General features: G+C 38.5%; 1 protein-coding gene across 3 annotated transcripts in view; it reads right to left on the reverse strand.

The window, feature by feature from the left end:
- Pkhd1 (PKHD1 ciliary IPT domain containing fibrocystin/polyductin) overlaps positions 1 to 25767 on the reverse strand; it is a 499157-nt gene that overhangs the window by 409261 nt on the left and 64129 nt on the right. For all 3 annotated transcript variants that reach the window (XM_029477027.1, XM_029477026.1, XM_021159032.2), the window contains exons 28-33: positions 23781 to 23911; positions 19961 to 20096; positions 17227 to 17422; positions 16533 to 16600; positions 12439 to 14040; positions 9933 to 10076 (exon numbers count right to left, since the gene is read on the reverse strand). In XM_029477027.1, coding sequence (XP_029332887.1) covers positions 9933 to 10076; positions 12439 to 14040; positions 16533 to 16600; positions 17227 to 17422; positions 19961 to 20096; positions 23781 to 23911 — 2277 coding nt within the window. The remainder of the gene's footprint in view (positions 1 to 9932; positions 10077 to 12438; positions 14041 to 16532; positions 16601 to 17226; positions 17423 to 19960; positions 20097 to 23780; positions 23912 to 25767) is intronic.

Below are 25767 nucleotides of genomic sequence, written 5' to 3' on the forward strand. Positions count from 1 at the left end.
AAGAAAGAAAGAAAGAAAGAAAGAAAGAAAGAAAGAAAGAAAGAAAGAAAGAAAGAAAGAAAGAAAGAAAGGGAAGAAAGCATTATCATTCAATGTGGAACATTGTCTCAAAATAAAGTAGAGGGCAATCTTTGTGAATGATACCACATATATGGAAACACATTCACTAGCACACACCCACACACATATATAAATATACACATCATTATTAAAGTATTGTATATGTCATAGGCGGATAAATTTAAGAAACGGCTTTGCAAACCTAGCTCATCCTCATAAGTGAAAGGCATGTAACTACTCAGACGGCGAGAGACGGAAACAGTTGTAATAGTTCTGAATTAACTGGAAACAGTTATAATAGTTCTGAATTAATTTGCTGCTCTAGACCAATTTCCTGCCTCATTCTCAGACATAACTACTTGGCATTTAAAAAATAAAATGTGTGTTGCTGGAGAGAGGGCACTAGCTGTTCTCCCAGAGGTCCTGGGTTTGGTTCCCAGAACCAGCATAATGGCTCTCGACCACCTACAACTACAGATACCCTTTCATGGCCTTTACCAGACACATACATAGTACACAGACAAATGTGCAGGGAAGAGTCACATACATATAAAATAAAAACTATTCTTAAATTTACTAAACAGATTTATATTTCTAAATGAGAGGCTACTGAGTTTTATTTTTGAACATTAATAAGCATAATACATGACAAAATATTCGTGACCCTGTTCTTTCTATGTCATGTACAATGTCTGATGTTTGTGCATGTTGTCGCTGCATGCAGCTGCCGTGTTATGTCCCCTCTGTGTGCTGCCTGCCATGACTGTAGTGAATCATTTCCTTCACCAGGGGACTTTTGGGTATTTCCAAATATTTGCTGCTACACATATGAACAGAGTTTCTCTAGGATGGACGTCTATGAATAAAAAGGCTTGCAGGTATCAGGTCAACTTTAAGAAAAACCACTACCTTGTTTTCCATAGAAATGTTTGTATTGCTCCTGTCTATATTGCCATCTGACTCAACAACTCCACTGAGTTGTTGGCACTTGAAATTATCAGACCCTGACTTTGCCTTGTGGTGAAGAACATAGTGTCACACTGTGGCTTTAACTGACATTTTTTTAATCTTGACTTTTTAGATTGAATTTCCATTTTTATCATTACATATTAAATTGAGAAATTTTATGTTTAATTATAATTCATGAATCTGTTTCTGCCCTTGCCTTGTGGCTATTTTCTACATGGAATATTTGTTTATCTTTTTCTTATTAATCTGTTCTGCTGGGGTCCTCTGAAAGTTACCTCTTCCAAGTTGCTGCCTAGGCTTTTTGCTCTTTATGGAACTCCTTGGTCAACAGAACTCTCTGTGTATTAGAATGATCAATATTATTTCATAAAGCAGAAAGCAACTATTTTGCCCCATTTCTCTGGGACAAGGAAGAGACATAAAAGTAGCAATAAGGCAAGCATGATCCCACCATCCAGGAGAGAGAGGCATCCAGTAGATCTGTGAGTATGAGGCCAGCCTGGTATACATTGTGACTCATTTGCAAGCCAACTGGAATTATATAGTCAAACTTTAGCTCCAACAAAAGAACAAAAATAATGCAATGTCAGTAACTTTTAATGGGAAGAAGACCAGATGTCTAGTGAGGCATTTTAACAGGAACTGTCTGAGCATCCTAAAGTGAACATGAGAAGAAAAGGAACTCTAGCCTGCTCCATCTGCAGCTAGCCCATCCTCACGGGTACACAACAAATATCTGTATCTTCAGGCATGAATCCACAATTGCTATCTCAACCCAGCACTGACAGCGAGGACCTCACAAGGTAAGCACATGCAACAGGATTTGTAGTTATGCTATCACATCCAAATGTTATTATGGCTGCTCTTGCATCCCAAAGCACCTGATACCTAGGACATTATCTGGGACTGTTTTGAATGAATAATTGCAGGAGAAAAAAAAAAGCTGGTGGTAGGATTCTCTTGTGTGTAGACAAAAACACAAGACCTTTCTAGTTCCTGAGCCCCAAGGCAAATAAAAACAGGCTCAACACCTATAAAATAATGAATTCATTATAGGTGATTAAGTGGATGCAAATTGACAGGGTGGATTATGAAAAGCACCCAAGGCTGGGGATCAAAATCCGTGGGTTTTATTCAAAGTTCCGCCACTAAATAGCTCTGTGACCTTAATCGCTTTAGCTCTTCATGCCTCATGGAAAAGTTAAAGTTTCCATGAAAAAAGTCATTTGGTATAATCCAAAGAAATGCAAAAAAAAAAAAAAAGAAAGAAAAAAGAAAAAAAGAATCCTGAAGATCAAAGATCTTGAGCATTTTTAAACAAAAGTGAAATATGAATTTCATCTAACCAGATGTTTTAGCACCCATTGTATAGAGAAATATTCTTTTGCTAGAAGTGCAATCTGAGGGGAGTTCAAGATAGTTGACCCAAAAGCAGCCAAGGAAGTTTTCTCATCTCCCTTTTTAATTCTCCATTCTTCTCTAAAATCGAAACACATCCGTACATGGCATTAGAACAAGCAAACCATAATTAGGAAAGCTCGCATCTTAAGACATTTATCTATGATCTGGGGGAGGAACCATCCCTCTATCATGCAAAGATCAAACTGAAAACATTTCAAACCAAGGGTCAGAATTCAAAGTGACCTTGTTAAATCTGAGAAGTACAAACAAAAGACCAAAGGAGGAGAGGAGAGCAGTGAGCTGTAGAAGGAAAAAGGAACCATATAAACAGGCAGAGGGTGAGGCTAGACGCAGTCATTTTAGAAACACAGACACACACTTGGCACATTCACAGACAGCCACACCAAATGCATACACATGCCACATGCATGTATATATATAAACAAGCAATGTACCAGGTGGTGGTAGTGCACACCTTTAATTCCAGCACTTGGGAGGCAGAGACAGTCAGAGCTCTGCAAGTTTTAGGCCAGCCTGGTCTACACAGCAGTTCTAAGACAGATAAGGCTATACACATAGAAACCCTACCTCAAACAAAACAAAACAAAACAAAACAAAACAAAACAAAGAAGCAATGCACGCCCACAAATGCATGCATATACACTGCATGTATGCACTCATGTGCATATACACATCAGCACACACTTTGCATACATGATCACATAATGATGTTGTGTAGAAATTTTTTTTGAGATAAAATATTCCATTCTGAAGGGAGGTTCATTAACTCAGGAAGTAAACAATTCAAAAATCTTAGGAAGTCCCTGAAACTGACCAGATTTACTAGGTCCCTCTTTCCCTGAACACACATAAGTGATGTATAACACACTTTCGAATAAGCTGAGCTGCCTGAAAAAGACATGTCAGCTAAGCTGCATGGAAGAAGCAGAAAAGCTGATCTGCCTGAAGAGACTCGGCTCCTGTAAGTAACCCCTCACCCATACTACTGTGAGTAACCCAAATAAAACGATTTGGTTCACCAAACTGAACTTTGACAGTATCCTTACTTTGATGTATATAAACTCCAAATCTGGTGTGAGGAGATATTTGTTCATGTCTCCCTAATGTATCACACAACACATACACACATACCACGAGCATGCGTGTACACCACATGTTTGCACAGAGAGGAAGAAAGAGAAGGAGTGAAAGGGGGGAGAACAGTATTTATCAGCAAGAGCATAAAGTAGAAAACAGCACTACTGTTAATAACAAAACTAGGACCAAATTACAGGCAAACATCTGTGATGCTCCCAACCATGTCTAGAACTTGTTTAATAAACTACCTGGTTTTGAGCTTTAGGTTAGGCAATAATGTAGGAAATCAGAGAAGAATATCAAGATGTTTGTGTACAAAGTTTTAGCTAACATGAATCCTGAGAATCATGTCTAACAGGTTCCCAGGCAAGGCTGCAGAAGTAGCCCGGGGCACAGGCACAGTATACTGTTGTAGCAAAGGAAGATGCCAAGACTTTCCAAAGGCCACTGGCTGATTAACACTGAGACGGTTAAGGAGGGCAGTTCTAGCAATATAGAAAGATGGATGAATCCTCTGCAAATGGCAACTGGAATACAGGTGTGAGGATTGCAGCTGATTTTCCTCCGACAAGGTCTCTGGACTACACAGATTCCCCGTGCTGCTGGTCACATGCAGTCCTATGCAGCCGGAGAATTACTAGTGATTTCTAACAATTTCTCATGAGCAATCTCTTAACCATTTGTTGTCTATTACACATGTACTTTCACAGGAATAAATGAAAACACAATCGAATGTGGAGCATTTAGTTTAGTTTCGGAAGGTTTAAGAATCCCAAAACCTGCACCTGGATCTTACATAAGGAGCATGGAGTAGACCTTCACAAGACCATGAGAATACCCTTCTTTTCAAAGATTCCTTTAATGAAAAAGAAATGTGTTTGTGTGATTGATGAGTGTTTGGTGCCACCTTGTGGCCACAGTAAGTGTTACAGCCTTTAATTCCAGTGTTGCTCCTTTTCAAAACCCAAAGAGCTAATTCTCAGTCTCTAACACTTAACCAAATCCTTTATAGTATGCTAATTTATTTTTTCCTATATGAGTTTCCAAACTTACAGTACCAAAATTTACCTGAGCCTAAACACTTCATTTTTTTTTCCTTTTGTACTCCTGGTTAAAGGGTTAAAGTTTAATATATTAAAATAATACTAAGTTGTTTTGAAGTTTATTAATTCATGTGAGATAGATAGTGAGATAGATAGGTAGACAGATAGAGATAGAGATATGAGAATGTTTTTTTTTAAACCTCTGTTGGACTTAACCCTGATCTTGAGGGTCATACCTATCACTGCACCAGAACACCTACTGTGTCCCCTCCCACTGTCCACACCTCCTGTTGACACCACAGACCATCTATCTCCCGCCACCCCAGCTTACCTTCTACCCTGCTACTCCAATTCAGGCAGACACCCTATGCTCACCTACAGATGCAAGTATCACCAACAAAGCACAGGAGATGAGAGAGAATCTCAGGTATCAAAGATACAATTGAAGAAATAGATACATTGACAAAAGAAAACATTAAATCAAAAAAAAAAAAACTCCTAAGACAAACTAAATATCCAGGAAATCTGGGACACTATGAAGAGATCAAACCTAAGAATAATGGGAATAGAAATAAAAGATTCCCAATTCAAAGGCCCAGAAAATATTTTCAACAAAATCAGAGAAGAAAATTTCCCTAAACCTCAAAAACAACCTGCTTAGAAAGGTAGAAAAAGATTACAGAACACCAAATAGATTAAACCAGAAAAGAAAGTCCTCTCACCACATAAAGATCAAAACATTAAACATACAGAAGAAAGAATAGTTAAAGCTGCAAGGGAAAAAATACCATGTAACATACAAAGGCAAAAACATTTGAATTACACCTGACTTCTCAATGGAGATACTAAAAGCCAAAACAGTCTAGATAGATGTGCTGCAGACTCTAAGAGACCACAGATGTCAGCCCAGACCACTATACCAGCAAAAAATTTAATCACCATAGATGGAGAAAATGAGAAATTTCATGGTAAAGTAAAAAATAAACTTATCTATCTACAAATCCAGTCCAACAGAAGGAACTAGGAGAAAAAAATCCAACCCAAGGAGGTTAGCTATGCCCATAAAAAACATAGGAAGTAAATAATTTCATACCAGCAAATCAAAACAAGGCAAGTATACATGCAGGCATGCACATATACATACACCATCATCACCACCACTACCATTGCCATCACCGCCAAGATAATAGGAAGTAATAGTCACTGGTATTGATATGTCTTAATATTAATGGCCTTAATTCTCCAATTAAAAAAAAAAGAGAGAGACTAACAGATTGGATGTGAAGACAGGATCTGCTGCATACAAGAAACACACCTCAACATCAAGGACAGCCATTATCTCAGGGTAAACAGTTAGAAAATAGTATTCCAAGCAAATGGACACAAGAAGCAAGCTGATGTAGCCATTTTAATTTTAATATTTAACAAAATAAACTTCATTCCAAATTAGTCAAAAGAGAGGGGAAAACACTACATCCACCAATATGATATCCCAATTCTTTACATCTATTCCTCAAACACAAGGGCACCCAAGTTTGTAAAAAGCAAACAAACAAACAAGCAGATAAGCAAACACTACTTATCCTCACACACTGATAATGGAAAAATTCCTTACCCCATTCTCACCAATAGTCATTGAGGCAAAACCTAAACAAACAACTATTGGAACTAACAGATATTATAAACCAAAGAGACCTAACAGATATTTACAAAACATTTCAGCCCCAAACAAAAGAATACAGCTGCTTCTCAGCACCTCATGAGAATTTCTCCAATATTGACCACACGTGCAGATACAATGTCTCAACAGATGTAAGAAGATTCAGATGATGCCGTACACTCTGTCCAACAACCATGGATTAAAGCTGGATATCAACAAGAAAAACAACTTAAAGCTTACAAACTCATGGAAATTGAACAACTCTCTATTGAATGGGGGAAAAAGGTGAAGGTAGAAATAAAGAAATTAATTAAGACTTCCTAGAATTCAATAAAAAGTATTACACAACATACCCAAACTTATGAGACACAATGAAACTGTGCTAAGAAGAAAGTTCATAACACTAAATGCCTTCAAAAAGAAATCAGAGAGAGCTCATACTAGCAACTTAACAGCACCTGAAAGCGTTAGAACCACAAAGAAACCAACACATGCAAGAGGAGTAGGTGGCAACAAATAATCAAAGTCAGGGCTGAAATCAATAAAATAGAAACAAAGAGAATACACACGAATTGATTCGTCAATGAGTTAATTCTTGGAGAAAAATCAACAATATAGACCCTTGTCCAAACTTATTTTGTTAATTTGGATATTCTCTTCTCAGAGAATATCCAAATTAACAAAATAAGAAATAAAAAGAGAGGCAATCTCAACAAACCCTGAGGTGATAGAATCATAGGGACATATTTTAAAAACCTGTACTCTATCTAATTGAAAAATGTAAAAGAAATGGGTAATTTTCTTGATAGATACTACCTACCAAAATTAAATCAAGATCAAAGAAACAACTTAAATGTACCTATAACCCCTATGGATATAGAAGCAGTCATTAAAAGTCTCCTCCCCTCAGCCACTGAAAAATCCCAAGGCCAGACAATTTTAGAGTAATGTTCTACTGGACTTTCAAAGAAGAGTTAATACCAATACTACTCAAATTTATTCACAAAATGGAAACAGAAGAAACATTGTCAAATTTGTTTGATGAGGCCATAGTTACCCTGATACTCAAACCACATTAAAGACTCAAAAATGAAAGAGAATTATACACCTATTTCCCTTTTGAACACAGATGAAAAACTACTCAACAAAACACTTGCAAGCCCAATCTAAGAACACATCAAACTAATCATCCACATGGTCTAGTAGGCTCCATCCACCCCAGAGGTGGAGGAATGGCCTGGTGTATGAAAATCAGTCATTGTAATCCACTACAAACAAACTGAAAGAATACAACCACATGATCATCTCAGCAAATAATCCTTTGACAAAAAAAGACAAAAAGAAAAAAAACTTTCACAAAATCCAAAACCCTTTCATGGTAAAAATCCTGGAGAGATTAGGGATTCAAGGAACATACCTAAACATAAAGCAATTTACAGCAAACCTATAGCCAACATCAAATTAAATGGAAAGAGATTTGAAGCAATTCCACTAAGATCAGAAACAATATAAGATTGTCCACTCTCTTCATATCTACTCAATATAGTACTTCAAGTTTCAGCTAGAGCAAAAAAGCAACTAAAGGAGATCAAGGTTTTACAAACTAGAAAGGAAGAAGCCGAAGTATTGATACTTGCAGATGATATGACAATATACATAAGTGACCCCAAATTCCACCAAGAAATTACTACAGCTGATAAACACTTTCAACAAAGTGGCTGGATACAAGATTAACTCAAAACCAATATCCTTCTGTATACAAACAACAAATGGACTATGAAAGGAATCCAGGAAACACCACCATTCACAATAGGTCCAAATAATATAAAATGTCTTGGGATAACTCTAACCAAGCAGTTCAAAGATTTGTATAATAAAAACTTCAAGTCTTTGAGGAAAGAAATTAAAGAAGATATCAGAGGATGGAAAGATCTCCTAGACTTATGGATCAATAGAACTGATATGATAATGATTTTTAAATGGCTATCATACCAAAGCAATCTACAGATTCAACACAATACCCATCAAAAAAAAAAAAAAAACAATTCAATGCTTTACAGACATTAAAAGTACAATTCTCTACTTCACTTAGGAAACAAAAATTCCAAGATAGCTAAGATAATCCTGAACAATAAGAGGATTTCTGGATATACCATCACCCTGATTTCAAGTTGTACTGCAGAACTATAGTAATAAAAACTGCATGATAGTGGCATAAAAACAGACATGTTGACTAATGAGATGATATTGAAGACCCTATAGACAGACAGATAGACAGACAGACAGACAGATACTAGATATCAAAAACAAAATAATACAATTTAAAATGGGGATACATATATAAATACAGAATTCTCAGTACAGAAATCTTTGATAGCTGAAAACACAGAAATGCTCAGTATCCTTAGCTATCAGGGAAATACAGATCAAAACTACTTTGAGATTCTGTCTTACACCTGTGGAATGGCTAAGATCAAAAACACAGGAGATGGCTCATGCTGGCGAGAATGTGGGACAGGGGAACACAGGATCAGAAGGGATCAGGTTAGGGGTAAGGGATGGAAGGAGAGAATGTGGAAAGACACAGCTAGGGGCATTTGGGGGTGGTGTAGAAAACTAGGGCAGCAGAAATTTCTGGGAATCTATGAGAGTGACCCTAGTTAGAACTCCTAGCAATGGAGGATAGGGAGTCTGAAGTAGCTATCCTTTGTAGCTAAGCAAGGCTTCCAGTGGTGGGTCAGGGCTTCATTTGCTTGAGTTGCTAGGAAAGAAGGTCCTTTGGAAATCCCCAAATAATCCAGGCTGATGCTAGAACAAAACCTCACAGTGGAGCCCCATTGCCAAGGACAACATCCACACAGCTCACTGAACATAGAGAGGCTGAGCTAGTTCCCACATGGAGCCTTCAGCACTACATTCTAGTCTCTTTGGTACTGGAAGGTACTCTGAAGGCTACGGAAGGAGAAACCTGGACAACCCAGCAACCAAATCCTTGACCTACACTCCATCCTGCCTATAGCATGTGCTGGGGCAATAGTGTTTGTAAAAAATGTGGATGCGGCCAACCAATGACTGGTTTAACTTGAAGCCCATGCCCAACATTTCTTGGATGGCCAGGAACCAGAGACTGGCTAGCCCAGAGATCTAGGGTAGAACCAGTCAGCCAAAACAAAACAATCAACAAAATGATTCCTAATGATATTCTTTTTGTCTATGTATGTGTTATATGCATGTGTAAGCTGTACATGGTTGAGTATGGGAGGTTATGTATGTGTGTAGGGTGATACACTGGTCTAGGTGTGTGCATGGAGTTCAGAAGTTGGCTTCAAGTGTCTTCATCTCTCTTCACCTTATTTTTGAGACAGATTTATTGAACCCAGAGTTTACCTTTAAGCTGAAGTGCCTACTCACCGAGTTTTGGACATTCACATGTCTCTGCACCTCCAGCCACTCCTAGGTTATAGCCATGTACCATTACAGTAAGCTTTAACATTGGTGCAGTTTCTAAACTCAAGTCCTCATTCTTACAAAGCCAGCAATTTACCCACTGAGCCACCTCCTCAGGCCCCAGGGTCTACCATCTTTGATAGAAAAGAGGAAATTCTACTCCCAGTAGTAGTCAGTATAGTAGCAAAACAGAAATAGAAAGGACCAAAGGATATGATCTTTATATAAATGTTTACATGTGGTTTTTTTCTTACCATCCAGGGGCAGAACCAAGCAGCTGAAGGCAGACACTGTCGCATTAGCCAAGACTTGGCATGGAGCACCACATACAGCAGCTGAGATGTTCCCTGGAGAAAATCCTGCTCCGAGCACATGCAAAAGCCTTCCACCCAGGCAGCCTTCAGAGACAAATCCCAGACGCATCACTGATGAGGCAAGACTTGGCATATTGCACACAAAGCTCAAGCATCACTCCCTTGCTGTTCAGCCTTCTCAAACCCTACTCAATGTGTATGGCTGATCCCAGCACCTCCATGCACCTCTCTGCTTGGCTCTGACATGCAGCTTTTTTGTGTGTGTTGGGCAGTGTTTAAAAACTATAGTAACAATGTATAAATAGCTAATTTACCGCTTTGAGTTTTTCTATACCAAAAATTATTTCTATACAAAAAAAGCATAAAATGGAAACAAAAGATTAAGTTATTCTAACCACCTATTTATGACTCTTTAGCAAACATTATATATATGTGTGTATATGTGTGTGTTATATATATATATATGGACATATATAGATTGAATGATCCCCTCTATGTTTTTAAATCACAATGATACATGTATACATATATAACATATATATTCAAGCAAGGCTATATTAGCTACATTAACCACTGCTTCCAAATGCTCATATATAATATATATATATATGTATATGTGTGTATACATGTTATATATATATATATACATAAATATACATATATAAACACATATAAAGCATGTATATATAACATGTATATATATATCATGTATATATAACATGTATTTATATGTGTATGCATGTATGTGTGTATAATATATGTATGTAATATATTATGTGCATATTATCCTGAAACTCTTTCATTTACTTAAAATTACTGCACAGATATTTTTCCAGGCCTTCATAGATTCCATTTCATGTTGATAGATAACTAGAACCTCATTATACAAATTTCCTCAATCAAGAGTTTAACATCTAATACCTCCAATTACTGTTCCACTTCTGCCACTATCAATAATTGACAGTAAAGACATGTTTTAAAGTTCTTAGGTAAGCCAAGTTAGCCCAGACTGCTGAGTGACTCAGAGATGCAGAGATTCAGTCTCCACTAGAGCAGCGATTCTCAACCTGTGAGTTGAGACCCCTTTTGGGGTCAAAGAACCCTTTCACAGGGAACTGTAGCAAAACTACAGTTATGAAATAACAAAAATAATTTTATGGTTGAGGGGCACCATAACATGAGGAACTGTATTAAAGGGTGAGTTGCAGCATTCGGAAAGTTGAGAACCACTGCATTAGAGAAAGGGAGATCCTTCCTCAGAAGCTCAACCACTCAAGGGTGATGTCTCCTGCTGTAGGTGCATTTTACGGTACTTTTTCACCATAAAAAATATGGTTTCTTGAAGAATAGAGAGAAGAATTTATAGACTATCCAGCCCAAAGTCTTTTATTAAGTAAGGAAGCCAAATCTTAGAAAAAGCAAGGCTACATTTGCTATATTAACCACTGCCCCCAAATTCAAATCCTGATCCTAACAGAATCCCACTCAGCAGAAGCCAAGTGTCTATGAAATATCATGGGTATTGCCCCCAACAATAGGGACTGAATGATTTCCTCCATGTTTTTAAATCGCAATCATGATTGAACTGCTTCAGCAAAGTAAGTGAACAGAGACTTTAAAAGAAAAAAACTAAACAAATGTCAGTGTATCTAAAAGAAAAAGAATAAAGTTGGAAGCCGTAGAGATGACTCAGGATTTAGAGCACTCAGTCCCCTTCCAGAAGACTGGAGTTTGGTTACAGCACCCACCATCGGCAGCTCACACTGCCTGTAATACCATTGCCTAGAGATCTGATGCCCTTTTCCAGCCTCCATGGGCACCTTGAGTGCATGGGATGCACATATATCCACCTAGGCACACATACATACACATAAAATAGAAAATAAATATTTGTTTACATTTAACCAGCACACTTGCACTATGGCACTGGCATATTATTGGTGGAGTATGAATTCACCTGTGAACCATTACAAGATGGCAAAAATCAGTGCTACTGAATGTGAACTTGTTTTAAATACAAATCAGCATATCTCTAAAATGGGTGAACACATTTATACTCTTATATAGTCAAATAATGAGCTTTAGCAACTGATATTCAATTTAAGACACTTGTTCAGTGAAGAAGTGGTTGCTTGAAATTAAAATAAAATCAAATACTTTGGAAATATGTGGAATTTCTATGATGAAAAATGAAGATAAATATATGAGACCTCACAAGATAGGCCTGAAGAAGACCCTGTGACCAGTGACTATAAGGGCTCAAGGGGTCACCCAGGCCCTTTCTTTCTGTTTTCTTATTTTGTTTTGTTTTGTTTTGTTTTGTTTTGTTTTGTTTTGTTTTGTTTTTGTTATCCTATAGTGATGTTGGTACCCCTCTTCCCAGAACTGAGAGTAACAATTAATTCATTTTATAGAGAAAATATTCTGTCTTATATTCTCTACTTACCATAGTTCTTGGTCACTGAGGTCACAGTAGCTCTCAGCACAAGAATGAGAGTGGATGAGGCCCACCCTCGGCTGTGATCATAACCTGTGACAAGATACTCCCCAGCAGGAAGCAAAGGGACCATGCACTGGAGAACTGTACGGTTGCCAGCAACACCTAGACACGGTGATGTCCCAATAAAAATGTCAACATTTGCAGCCCCTGAGATCCGGGCCACTGTAAAGGTTAAGATGTCTTGGCTCCGTGAAACAGAAAGCAATTCTGGGGTGAAGATGCTGCTGTAATCAACAAATCCTATGTCATATAATACTCCATCAACATCAATTTCCAGAGCAGCAGAGCCATTTCCTGCAGGAGCAATGCACTGGATGAAGTCAGAACTGATGTTCACTGTTAGACAAGCCTGCCGGCCAACATAGACAACTGTAGCTTTCCATCCTTGCAGGGCTGTGCCTTTTATCGTCAAGAGACTTCCACCATGGATGCTAAAATCCTTAGGAAAATAATCAAGCACCTGAGGCACGATGAAGAAGTTTCTAGAAACACTATTGAGGCAGGCATATCCAGCACTTGTATGAACAGCTGACAGATAGTGGAACCCTGGGGCCAAATCTCTTATCTGGCATGCCACATGGCTGGTATTGAAGAACGTTGTGTGGCAGGGAAGTTGATCATCCACAAATGCTATTGGCTCATCAGCAGTGGTACCTAACCTCCGGCCTCTCATCAGCACCATGGTTAGAGACCCACTGATGCTTATAGTCAAAGCATCCACAATAGGAGTTGCTGCTTCCTCTATGAAGAGTGTACAGTTCCCCTTACACTTGCTGGTCAGCCCATTGACCACAACTGTGATGTTTAGAGCCAATGATATTTCAGAAAACTGGTCACCCACAAATCTGGTCTGGCATAGGACTGTGTGGTCTTCCAAACTCAAAATCATGCAAGCAAAAGGACCTAAAATGTCAACATGAACTGACCTTCTTCTGGAACTGAAGGCCATGCCCTTCACAGTAAGTACTGTCCCACCACATTTAGACCCCTGTGTTGGAGAGATAGCAATAATCTGAGGTGACAACTCAAATTTCTGAGGAACCATAGACATATTGGCAAACCCCATCCTCTTGTGACGAACTTGGAGAGTATAGACCCCAGCTTCCAAACGATGGAGAGGAAGGGAGCACCCAGACAGGTTCATGCTATCACCAAAAAATTGTACTTCAAGTTCACATTTCAAGGACCCCAAAAGAATGACTGAGTCAGAGATGTTATTTCCTTCCACATAAAACCTCACACTGTTGTTCCTGAATTCTCCCCACATAGCAGTGACCACTGGTGTTGCTGCTGCTTCATATGTGAAGGTAAAGCCCTTCCCCACCAAGCTTGGTCCATGGAAGAAGGAAGTGTTGCCAGCCCAGATCTCCACAGAGGCTGAGACAGTGAGAACATCTGCCGTGGGTGGTAGTACAGCTGGAGGAGTCTCACACCAAATGTTTACTTCCGTTAAGTTGACAATATCACAAGGATGATTGTCCACAAGCACGCGAATCAGAGCTGGGTCTCTACCCAGTCCTGTTCCTAAGAGACTGAGGAGAGTTCCACCTAAAGTGTAAACATGAAAGACACAAATTAAAAGGTAATATTCCTGCCAGCTGAAAGCCTCAGCAACAAAGGCCTTTGTGGTGTGGCCAACCAGGGTTTAATTCCTGAGGACCCACATGACAAAAAGAGAAAACTGACCTCTGACCTCTACATGCCCACTGGGGATGTGCTTATACACAGACAGACAGACAGACAGACAGACAGATACAAACACACACACACACAAACATACACACACACAAATAAATGTAAAAACTAATATTCCAAATAAGAACTGTATCACTTGTACAGGTCTGCTACAATAAGTCAAAAGTAGGGTACACAAATTTTATCCTCATCATGACTAAATTTCTGATCACTAGGCCAGTACTCAGATATGACAAAATTCACATAGCAGCACAATGATTCAAATTGTTTTATAAGAGTACTTTTCAAGATTTTTTTATGAAACAGGATTTTATTTATTTATTTATTTATTTATTTATTTATTTATTACATCACAGTTGCTGTTCCCCTTTCTAGTCCCCCTTCACAGAGTCCTCCCCCATCACCAACCCCTTCTCCTCTGAGCAAGTTGAACTCAAACTCAGGATCATTTTGCCTTGGACTCCCAATGCTTCAATCATAGGTGTTATTTACCACATCTGGGTTTCAAGTAGATCTTTTTATAACATAAAATATTCTTTTTAAATATAATATCTTAAACTACCTGATAACAGATACTAGCTACTCCATTCTGTTTGACATATGTTACCAAGCTAGAAATAGCCGAACATCCTCAGGGAGTCATCCTGATTCAAGAAAACCAAACCAAAACAAAACAACAACAACAAAAAAACCTTTACATTATCTAGTTAGCATGGTGTTAAAGTAAATTATTATAATAAACAGTTTTATTATAGGTTATTTGAGTTGTGAGTTCTTCTTGAACTAGTATCTTTCATTTCAGACTTCCCTGACTACAATTGGGTGTAGACAAAACACTCAAAACCAATAGTCCTAAGAATTACTTTTCAAGGCTGTCAGTAACAAGCAACAAGAAAAAGGTTCTTAAATCATTTTGAAAAAAAAAAAAAAACAAAGGAAGAAAAGTTAAAGTGCACCTATAATTCAGAGGGAATTTAACTTTTAAAATCTGGCATAAGAGTAGCCTGCTTTCAGTGTCTCACACCTCTTTCTGTAGTTTCCTTTCATTGCCTATGTGGAAAAATAATTTTTTTCTACTGATTTTGTTTTTAAGTTACCACATAAAGTCATGGGTTTAAATACAATATCTTAATACTGTATGTCATTTTTCTTTGTTCTTATTCATTTCCCTTCCCAGGCCCTTCAACAGTCTATCCTTCTTCCTACCCTCTTGCTGGTTCTACCTCTCTCAAATAGCCCCATCTTCTGCTTTCATGTGACATGTATTCCATTACATGGGTATTTTGCCTATGGGTACGTCTGTGTACCACTGTATTCTGTGCCCATGGAGGCCAGAAGAGGAAATGACAGATCCTCTGAAACTGGAATTACAGACCAATGTGAGCTGGGAACTGAACCCAGTCCTCTCTAAGAGCAACAAGTGGTCGTAATCACTGGCCATCTCTTCAAACCCCAAAACTGGTATTATGTCTTAGACATCTATACTACTAACAACTTATATGTGAGTGAAAATTGCATTCTTTCATTTTCTTGCCATCTGTTATATTATCTGATATAACATTCTATGTAGTTCTTACATTTTCCACACTGCATTTGTTTTTCTATTTTCCTTCTTTGTCTTTAATCCCAGGAGGAAAGTGGAGACACTGAAGACTCCTCCCTCATTACTATGCACATATAATGTCAAAAATAATTGTTGCAGGAGGCTTGCCCTTCTCTTCCTAATACCTGCTTGAGTATGGTGTCCACAGGATGATTGAGTGTGGTATTTGCTGAATGACTGTCATGTCCATTGGATGCTTGAGTATACTGGCTATTAGGTGCTTGAGTTTGGGGTCCACTGGGTGCTTGAATGTAGTGTCGACTTGAAGCTTAAGAGTGGTGTCTACAGGATGCTTGAGTGTGTTGTTCACTGGATGCTTGAGTGTGCTATCTATTGGATGCTTAAGTGTGGTATCCATTGGATGCTTAAATGTAGTGTCCACTGGATGATTAAGTGTGATGTCCACTTGATTATTGAATGTAATATCTACTGGATGCTTGAGTGTGCTGTTCATTGGATGCTGGAGTGTGCTATCCACTGGATGTTTCCACATTTCCAGTAGAAAACAAAAGTCAACGACCTCTCCTTTTTATACTCTTTAATTTCCCAAACTCACAGAGCTGAAGTCCCACGACTCTTGACACTTCACATAAGACCCATTGTTCATCTGAGAACCAAAGGAAATTTCTTTCCAATGCCCCTGAAGCCCTGACCTCACCTGATCATTAGTCCGGAAATGAAATCTGACTATTCAGAAAAACAACTAGCTGGATAAATTATGTGCAATGTCAGAATCACTCACCCAAGAGAGACCCAGAGCAAGGTTCCACGCTGAAAACTTCAGTGAGGTACTGGATATAGAGATCAACCCTAGAGAAGATGGGTGGTGTTAGAAAGTATCGTGGAAATAAGCAAAAGCAGATGGAGAGATGTTTGCAAAGGGAGGAGCAATGATGGAGAAAAAGTATCAGTAGTCTTGCTCATAGAGAAGAAACAGGGAGAGAAGACTGAAGCATTGTCCTCGACCTGTGGCTTCATCAGTCTCAGTTTCACACAGGTTAGATACTTCCTAGATTAGGGAGAGAGAATTTCTTGAAAAAAATCTAGAGGAATTACAAGGTACAGAGGTAAAGGTGAGGCAGGAGGCATGGCTTATCCAGCTACTGTAAACCATTAATTCAAAGCCTCAGACAAAAATCTTAAAGTGTTCCACTAAAGGCTTACCTTCTCTAGACACAGATGTCCACCCTATTCCCTCCTCAACCAACTTCCAGAGATTTCCCTTTCTCCAACAAGTAACCCAACATTTTCCCCTCCATTGGTCTGAGGAGTGAATTGTCCACAAGGCTTGAAGACTCATTCATATGTTTGTAATTCTCATTCTTATCACCTCACTTTACATAGAAAAGAGAAGATGTTTAATTCAAAATAGACTTTCCCAGATGAGTTGGTAGTCCATCAAACAGACCCAAGTTCAACCACAGTGTTGACCTTACCCTTGTGAACGAATACTGACTCCATTGATGAATGCTGAAATTGCATGGATGCCAGGCACTAGTGGAGGCAACACTACCTCCAGTCCCCACACTGTCTGTGAAAGGACCTGAGCAGAAGTATCCTGCACATAGATTTGCACATCCAGATCTGTGTAGTTCACCAGCAGTGACATCCCAAGGAACAGAATCTCACCTCCTGTGTCAAGAAGAATATATTTGCTTCTGGACTTTTGGCCTCAAACACTACAGTTTTTATGATTAAATAAAGTCAGCCCTGAAAATAATTCTCTAAGAATTTTAACAGCTATCCGTTTTTTTATGAAGTTTCTAACAATTCTTTTAACAGAGGTACAGCCTAAAACTTCAAGGGCATCAACAATGCAAATTTGCTGAGACAATTTTGCTAACTTTTATTCCTGTAAGGAAAATTAAGTAATTTGGAGGTTTAATTGTCTTCCTAACCTGCAACAGTGTCCTGTGTTTTTTTCTTCATCCTCTCTTTTGTGTTGATAAAAGCAAAAATCAACATCTCCAGTAGGTACTGTACAATTCCAACAGTTCCTCACCTACAGAGCACCTTTACACCATCACCCCATTTGATCTTCCCAGAGCCCTAGTTTGCTTTATGTTTCTATAATAAAATACTGACCAAAGTTAACTTGGGGAGGAAAGGGTTTCTTGGGCTTGTTGGTTACAGACAATCATCAAGGGAAGCTGAGGCAGGAGCTCCTAACACAAGAACCCAGAACAGGAACTGAAGCAGAGACCATGAAACACTGCTGATTTATTTCCCATCCCTGGCTTATTTCTTTCCTGTTTACCCCAGGCCCACCCACCCTTGGGATGCCACCACCCACAACTAGTTGAGCCTTGATGTATCAATTATCTACCAAGAAAGTGCTTCAGAGGAGTGGTTCAGAGCACTTGCTGCTCTTAACAGAGGACCTGAGTTTGGTTCCCAGCACCTATACAGTAGTTTAGAAGCATCCATAACTCCAGTTCCAGGAAATCTGATACCTGTTCCTGTGCTCCATGTAACAGGGACACATGTGGTACCCATAAATAGAAAGAGGAAGAGAAATTGAAAATTTTAAAGAAAATAAAATATCTCACACACATGCCTAAAGGACAATCTGATCTGGGCAATTCTTCATCTGCAGTTCCATATTCCAGGTGATCTTAGGTTTGTGTAAAGTATGCAGATGAAGGGAATTGCCATGTACTGCCCTGATGAAATACAATGGGCATTTTGAAGCTAAGAAAATCTCAGCCATCAAGGTATCATAACTAAGTACTTGAAAAAGCTAGCCCAAGATTCCTCCCTGTTTTCTATTTCAATGGCCTTCTGGTAGAGCCAGCAACCCTGGTGAAAGGATGTGCATATCTTAAACACTTTACCACAACTCTTTCTGACTGAAATATGTATTGTCATGACAATGAAATATGTAAGTCCATGACAAAGACACTAAAGTTTAAGGGACACATAAAGAGCTCTTACCATCAAAGAACTGTCAAAGGTAGTCAAAGATCTGACAAAATCATGTCAGTAGGGGCAGATGAGATGGCGGGGTGGAGGGGGGGAGGTGTAAATATATTTGCCACCCAATCGGACAACTTGAGTGTGATCCCTGGGAACCACATGGTAGAAGGAGAGAACTGACTCCCAGAAGTTGTTCTCTGACCTACACATACACAAGCATGCATGCACACACACATATTGATTTTTAATTAATTTACTTGATTACTTTATATTTCAACCACAGTTTCCCCTCTCCCCTCTCCTTGAAGTTCCACCTGCTCACCTCCCTTCCTCTCAAGCCACTCCCTTGCTTCTCAAAGAAGGAGAGACCTTCCATACATATCAACCCCTTTAGCCTATCAAGTTGCAATAGGATTAGGCAGACCTTCTATTGAGGCTAGACAAGGGAGCCTAGTTAGGGTAAGGGATCAAAGACAGGCAATGTAGTCAATCTCAAATAAACTTAAACGATTTCACGTGAATAGTGCTTTTAAAATCCTTTTTATACACAGTAAGTGTCAAAAAACAAGAATACTTTGTTACTCAGGGTACCTGTTCTATAACTATTAATCTGCCACAATTGAATCTACTATCAAAACCTATATTCAACTGTCAGTAACTGAATGCTTGGTATCTTTAGACTGTTGGTGTTTAAATCTCAGCTTCGTTACTTGCTAAAAGTACACATAGGTTACATAGACTCTATTCCTTAGTTTCCATGTCTATAAACTTAAACTATAAATTACTACTAAGAATTGAAGTCTATTATGCATCTATACAATTGGCAGTGGCAATACAAATTAGCTGCTCAGTAAATATTTATTAAATATTAATTCAATATTCATATAATTTTCATGAGGAAATAGTCCCATTTTCACAGAGAAGAAATAAGATATAAGATTAATTTTTGACAGGCAACCTGAAATTTTTTTCATCTATAATACAATAAGCTAAATCAAGTTTATATGCCTGTAACCCTAACTCACAGAAGAGTGAAACAAGTATTGTGAATTCAAGATCACTATCAAATAGAGCTCCAGACTAGCTGGGCTAAACAGTGAGTCCCTGTCTTAAATAAATAAATAAATAAATAAATAAATAAATAAATAAATAGATAATAAGATAGTAAATCAAAATCCATAGTCCATTAATTGATGTTTTGAATAGGATCAAAACTCTAAAGTGAAGACAGGCTTGAAGTAACAGGTATCTTACCTGCTATGTTGCTTCTGTTTCTGCTCAATGACACAATCACTGGATTTAAAGAGGAGACATATGTAAATGCTCTGGCAAGAACTGTAGAGTGGTCGCCACTGATCACGGTCACATTCACAGTGTAGCCATCTTTCCCCTGAAAATCAATTTTAGAATTCAAATCTTGGTTGGATTTGAGAGTAAAGGAAAACTCTAAGCATAATCAGCCAAAAGAAGAAAAGTTACTTATCATAGAATATATTTTTTTAATCCATTTTCTCAGCTCCTGCAGGGAAGCAAGAATTTAGACAAACTAAGTATTGAAGAATATTACTTGTGCCCTGAAAGGTAAGAAAGAGTACCCTTCACACAGTAATTGTCTCTGGGCAGAAAGATGTTTTTAGTAGTATTTATACCTAGCTAAACTACCCATCATATGTGGGAGTAGTTTCAGAAGTAGAAATATTCAGAAAATTTCCTCTTCTGTTGTATTTTATATTTTGTCTAACAGATAAATAAATAGAAATAAGGAGACACTATTCTTTACCCTCAAGGCCCCACAAATATGGAGGAAAGTGCTGTGGAAAGAACATAAGAACAAAGGATGAGGAGGTGTGCTATGAAATGCTGCTGTCTAGACATAAGATCATTGCATTCATGAAAACCCAGAGAAGCTTCAGCTAACTGCACAAGACATACATAAGACAGAATATATCAACAGTCCAGCCGAAATGGAGAAAGTGGTTCAGAAAGACTATCCCAGTTGAGGAGATACTAGCAGTTAATGGATGCTGGAGATTGCCACAGCTATTTTTTCCCCCTGTGGTTTAATCACTGATAAGTTTCTTGTGCTCTACTAAATGACTCCCCACCCTATGCTCATTCAAGAAACCCAATTAACCTCAGTGTATCCTAAAAGGAAGGGGTGGAACTTAAAAGAAGAAATCCAGAAGAAATTGAGTGGAGCCAAAGGAAGGTAGTAGTGAGTGAACATCATCAAAATATATTACATTCATGGATGGAACTGTCAAAGAGCTTTTAAAAATCTAGAGAGAAAATATAAGCCCTAGGAAACAGAGTCTACTAGTAAGAAAAAACAAAAACCTAACAAAATAACATCTTCAAAATAAAAGCCTAGATACACCCAACATAGATAAAAGCAAGACACAGGGTTTCAGTAAAAGAAAAAGGAAGACCCAAGTGTGAATACTTCATTCCTTCTTGGAATGGGGAACAAAATACCCATGGAAGGAGTTACAGAGACAAAGTTCGGAGCTGAGATGGAAGGATGGACCATCCAGAGACTGCCCCACCCAAAGATACATCCCATAAACAACCTCCAAACCCAGACACTATTGCATATGCCAGCAAGATTTTGCTGACAGGACCCTGATATAGCTATCTCTTGTGAGGCTATTCAAGTGCCTGGCGAATACACAAATGGATGCTCACAGTCATCCATTGGATGGAACACAGGACCCCCAGTGGAGGAGCTAGAGAAAGTACCCAAGGAGCTGAAGGGCTCTGCAGCCCTATAGGAGGAACAACAATATGAACTAACCAGTACTCCCCAGAGCCTGTGTCTCTAGTTGAATATGTAGCAGGGGTTGTCCTAGTCTGCCATCAATGGGAGGAGAGGCCCTTGGTCTGGCAAAGATTCTATGTCCCAGTATAGCGGAATGCCAGGGCCAGGAAGCAGGAGTGGGTGGCTTGGGGAGCAGGGCTGTGGGGGTGGAGGGTATAGGGGACTTTCAGAGAGAAAACTAGGAAAGGGGATAACATTTGAAATGTAAATGAAGATAATATCTAAAAAAAACTATAATAATGAAAACACATTTTGTTGATTTAACAAAAAATATTATTGTAATTTTAATTCAAAGACTTAAAAGTGTTTCCAACAGGGAGACAGAGGAAGAGAAACAGAAAAGAGAACATGATTGTCCTTTGCCTTCCATTGTATCTTTCCATATATTAACTCTGTTCAAAATTTAACATTTGTTCTGTAATGTTTATTCTCTGTAGTAAAAGAAACCCAAAGAGTTCAAATTTTGCTCATTTAATGGGGATTACACACGCAAAAAAATAACACCCATGGTTCACCAAAGTGCCAGAAATCAAACACATGGTGATGCTAAGCACATAAAACAGAAAAGAACTGTAGACAACCTAACTTTATATCTACTTTAAAACTTAATTTAAAATATAAGGTCCGGGAAAATATAAATATCTTCAAAACATAATTATTAGGATGGTCAAAAGCCTTTGCTTATAATAGGACAGATTTATAAAATTATCTAAACAGCTGATAAAAGGCACAAACAATTACAGTACAGTTATATATAATAATCATATGTCATTTTTATGTAAAAGCTAGCTTTTCATGGTATTTGAGGAACTTCATGACCTAAAGTTGTAGAGTCTGTGATCAGTTAGTATTCTGACCTCTCTCACATTGGATGTGCTTGCTCAGTAACTAGTCATCCTCTGGGGCATGAAGCTGCTAAGAATGATGAAGACATCAAGGCAGCCCTAATTACTGAGTGTGGCAGTGATGTGGCCTTTGCCAATCACTCCATGAAAGAGAAAAGCAAGACCCTAGACAATGGACACTAGACAGAACTGATTAGAAAGAAATGGAAACTTGGGACCTTATTTGTGTTGTTTGTTTTGTGTTTGAGGGGGTGTGTGAGCAGGGGCTTGTTTGCAAGGTCATATATGTATTCAGAGAGAGGGGGGAGGGAGGGAGGGAGAGAGAGAGACAGAGAGAGACAGAGAGACAGAGAGACAGAGAGAGACAGAGAGACAGAGACAGAGAGACAGAGAGAAAGGTGGCATATGCAAACATGTATGTGTCCACATAGAGGCCAGAGATCAGGAATGGGTGTCATTCCTCATGAGTTATTTACCTTCTTTTTTGAGAAGGGGTATCCCACTGTGACTTGGAGCTTTCTGGTTAGGATTCTGGCCAGCCAGATGGCCCCAAGGATCTGCCTGTCTCTGACTCCCCAGCTCTGGAATTGTGGACATCTGCCAGCACTCCTATCTTCTTATGTGCTAAGGATCAAAATTAAGCCCCCCTACTTGAAAGGCAAGCAATTTAACAACAAGCTATCTCTTCAGCCTAGGCGACCTGCTTTTACAGCACAAATAGAATAGTTGGGAGTAACTAGGGAGATATTTAATAAGAATCAAGCATTCTAAAATTGTCTATTGCCAGAAAATAAAACCACTAACATATGCAACTTGTTTGCTCAATAAACAAGAAGGACAAATACGTCTTGCTACCTTTGCTTAGTCTATAGTACCAATATCCATTAGAAGCGCAGCGTAGGATGTTTGAGTTGCCTTGTTTTTAAGAAATTAAGTGAAATTAATTATAATATAGGACTCAGGTTTTTCACAGCAAAACAAACAATAGAAAAATAAAACAAGCACATTGTTATGATAACGGGTTTGGATTCGTGATTTAGTTCTCACAGGGATGGTTTAAAATTTGTTTCCTCATTAATTATGGTCACCAACCAGACACAAGGAGCTAGAGTTAATCCTGAGATTCGCCAGAGTAAAACCAATTCCACCATTTTGGGCCAAATTTGAAACAAGCTTTATTAAATATTAAACACTGACCAAGGGATGGATTGCTCTCTGAAAACTTCCCAGCCCTGAGACACTTGTTATAGGAATTTATAAAGACAAACCCATAGGCCATCATACTTCCCAATGGGCTTCTTTTATATTCCCAGAATTACAACTCCCAGCATCCCAGGAAGTTCCCTGGCCCTTGGGTGTGTGGAGCTCACAGGTTAATATTGGGTATTACAATAGCAAAGTGTGTTCTTACCCTAGGTGGGGCTTCGCATTGAACTTGTTGTGAATTGCTTCTAATGACATCAATGGCACATGACTGAGTTCCAAATAACACCAGGCTAACACCTTCCAAACTAGAACCTCGGAGAGTAACCCACCGTCCTCCTGTAACAAAAACAGCATTTTCACACGTAAGTAGACATATAGGCAGATAAAAGTTAGTTACAGGGAAAAGTAAAAGGAAATTGAAATAGAAAGGCCTTAAGTCAAAAATGCAAAGCAATTCTTAAACTGTAGGAAAAGACTGCATTGAAAATGTAAAAATTACCTCACATAAAGTCAGAAGGAGTAAGTAGAGAGCAGAGAGAGTAGTGAGTCTTTCTGGAGACCTTTATGAATAAAATATGAGGCTACCGACAGGAATCAAACAAAGAAGCAGGTAGTTTCTGAAAACATTTTCTGCCCTAGATTCTAAATATCATCCTTTCCAGGCCTAAAAACACTCTTTCCCAAGAAGCAATGCATGACAGCATGATGTTTCATAAGACCAAGGAGCCAGAGTCAGGACCTCCAGCCAAACTGCTACCTGAGGCAGCTCATGTTTAGTTCTGGCCCCAAGTTCACCGGTCCTCATCTTCCTCATTATTGAATCTAACGAAATAAAAACGTTCCCAACTGGGGAAACAGAAAGAGGAAAAGCAGAAAAGAGAACATGATTGTTCCATTTTCTTCCAATAAGGGCACATTATCTATAAATGAACTTGATAGAAAAAAGATTGAAGGAAATTTGAAAATATGGAAGACCTTAATTGATTAACTTAAAACTAGGGGAAAAAATGAACAGAAGTAGGTAAAAAGAGTAAGTATTGTAATTTCTGAGAATGAAACATAAAAAAGGACACATACGGTTCCAATAAAACATGATGGAACTTTGATACAAATTAAGTGAGTGTAAAGTTCAGTGAAAAGTGATCAGCAAGAAAACAAAAATTGAGAAACAAGAGTAAAGAAGCACCAAGTAATGGGCAAATGTGATGACAGCAGCTGCTCACAGCTGGCAGCACGGGCAAGCCAGAGGGTAGCTCCGGCACGCAGGTCTACAGGACAGGATGAGCATGTTGCTCCACTATAGCCACCGTTACTTAGTAAGCAAATAATTTATTGAGTAAATAAAATAAAGAGAATAGCATGAGAAAAGATAAAACCTGAATTTGGGACTCCCATCTTTCATCCAAAGCAAGCTTCAAGAAAATATTTGGACATAAAGAGATTAAGTCTACCCTGCACTCCTAAGCAGGCCTATTTGTCTGGCCTCACTGGGAGAGGTTTTAGCTAGACCCATAGCAACTTGATGTGCTGGGCTGGAGGTGGGGGAGTAGGCAAGTGGGGAGGGTGGCACCCAGGGGAGGACTTCCAATTCTCTAAAGAGAAGAAGGAATGAAGAAGAACTTGCCTGATGGGGTACTAGGAGAAGAAGGATTGTTCTTGGGTTGTGAAGCAGATAAATAAATAAATTTTAAAAACGAGATTAATTGGAAAAAAATAAAGGAAAAAGTAGAAATTTATTTTCACAAGATCTCAGAGACAGAATGCCTACTCTGAGTATTTAACAATCTCTAAAGCTATAAAGGTCAAACACACTTAATTACATACAACTATTTGTAAATTATAAAGATATGAAAAATAGATAAATAAATCTAAAAATATTTAAAGGCCTTAAAATGAATAAGAAAGAAAAATATTCGAATTGGAAAGAAAGACTGAGATAAACAAACACCACAAAAAGGAAGCTGATAAATACTTCCTGAGATGTGGAAAGTCTACCTTTTCATCTATAAGATTAAACATCAAAAAAGTTTCAAAATATGTATTGGTAAGATATAAGAAAGAGATATCCATACCTTCATGGATAAAAATTATGGCACGCGGGACCTGAGACTGCATTAGTTAGGGAAGCAGAAACCGGCCTGAGTAGGGCCACAGGCCTCATCCAGCTGGACCAGCACCGGGGTAGCTAGAGC

This window comes from Mus caroli, chromosome 1, assembly GCF_900094665.2.
Source record: "Mus caroli chromosome 1, CAROLI_EIJ_v1.1, whole genome shotgun sequence".
Lineage (NCBI taxonomy): Eukaryota > Metazoa > Chordata > Mammalia > Rodentia > Muridae > Mus > Mus caroli.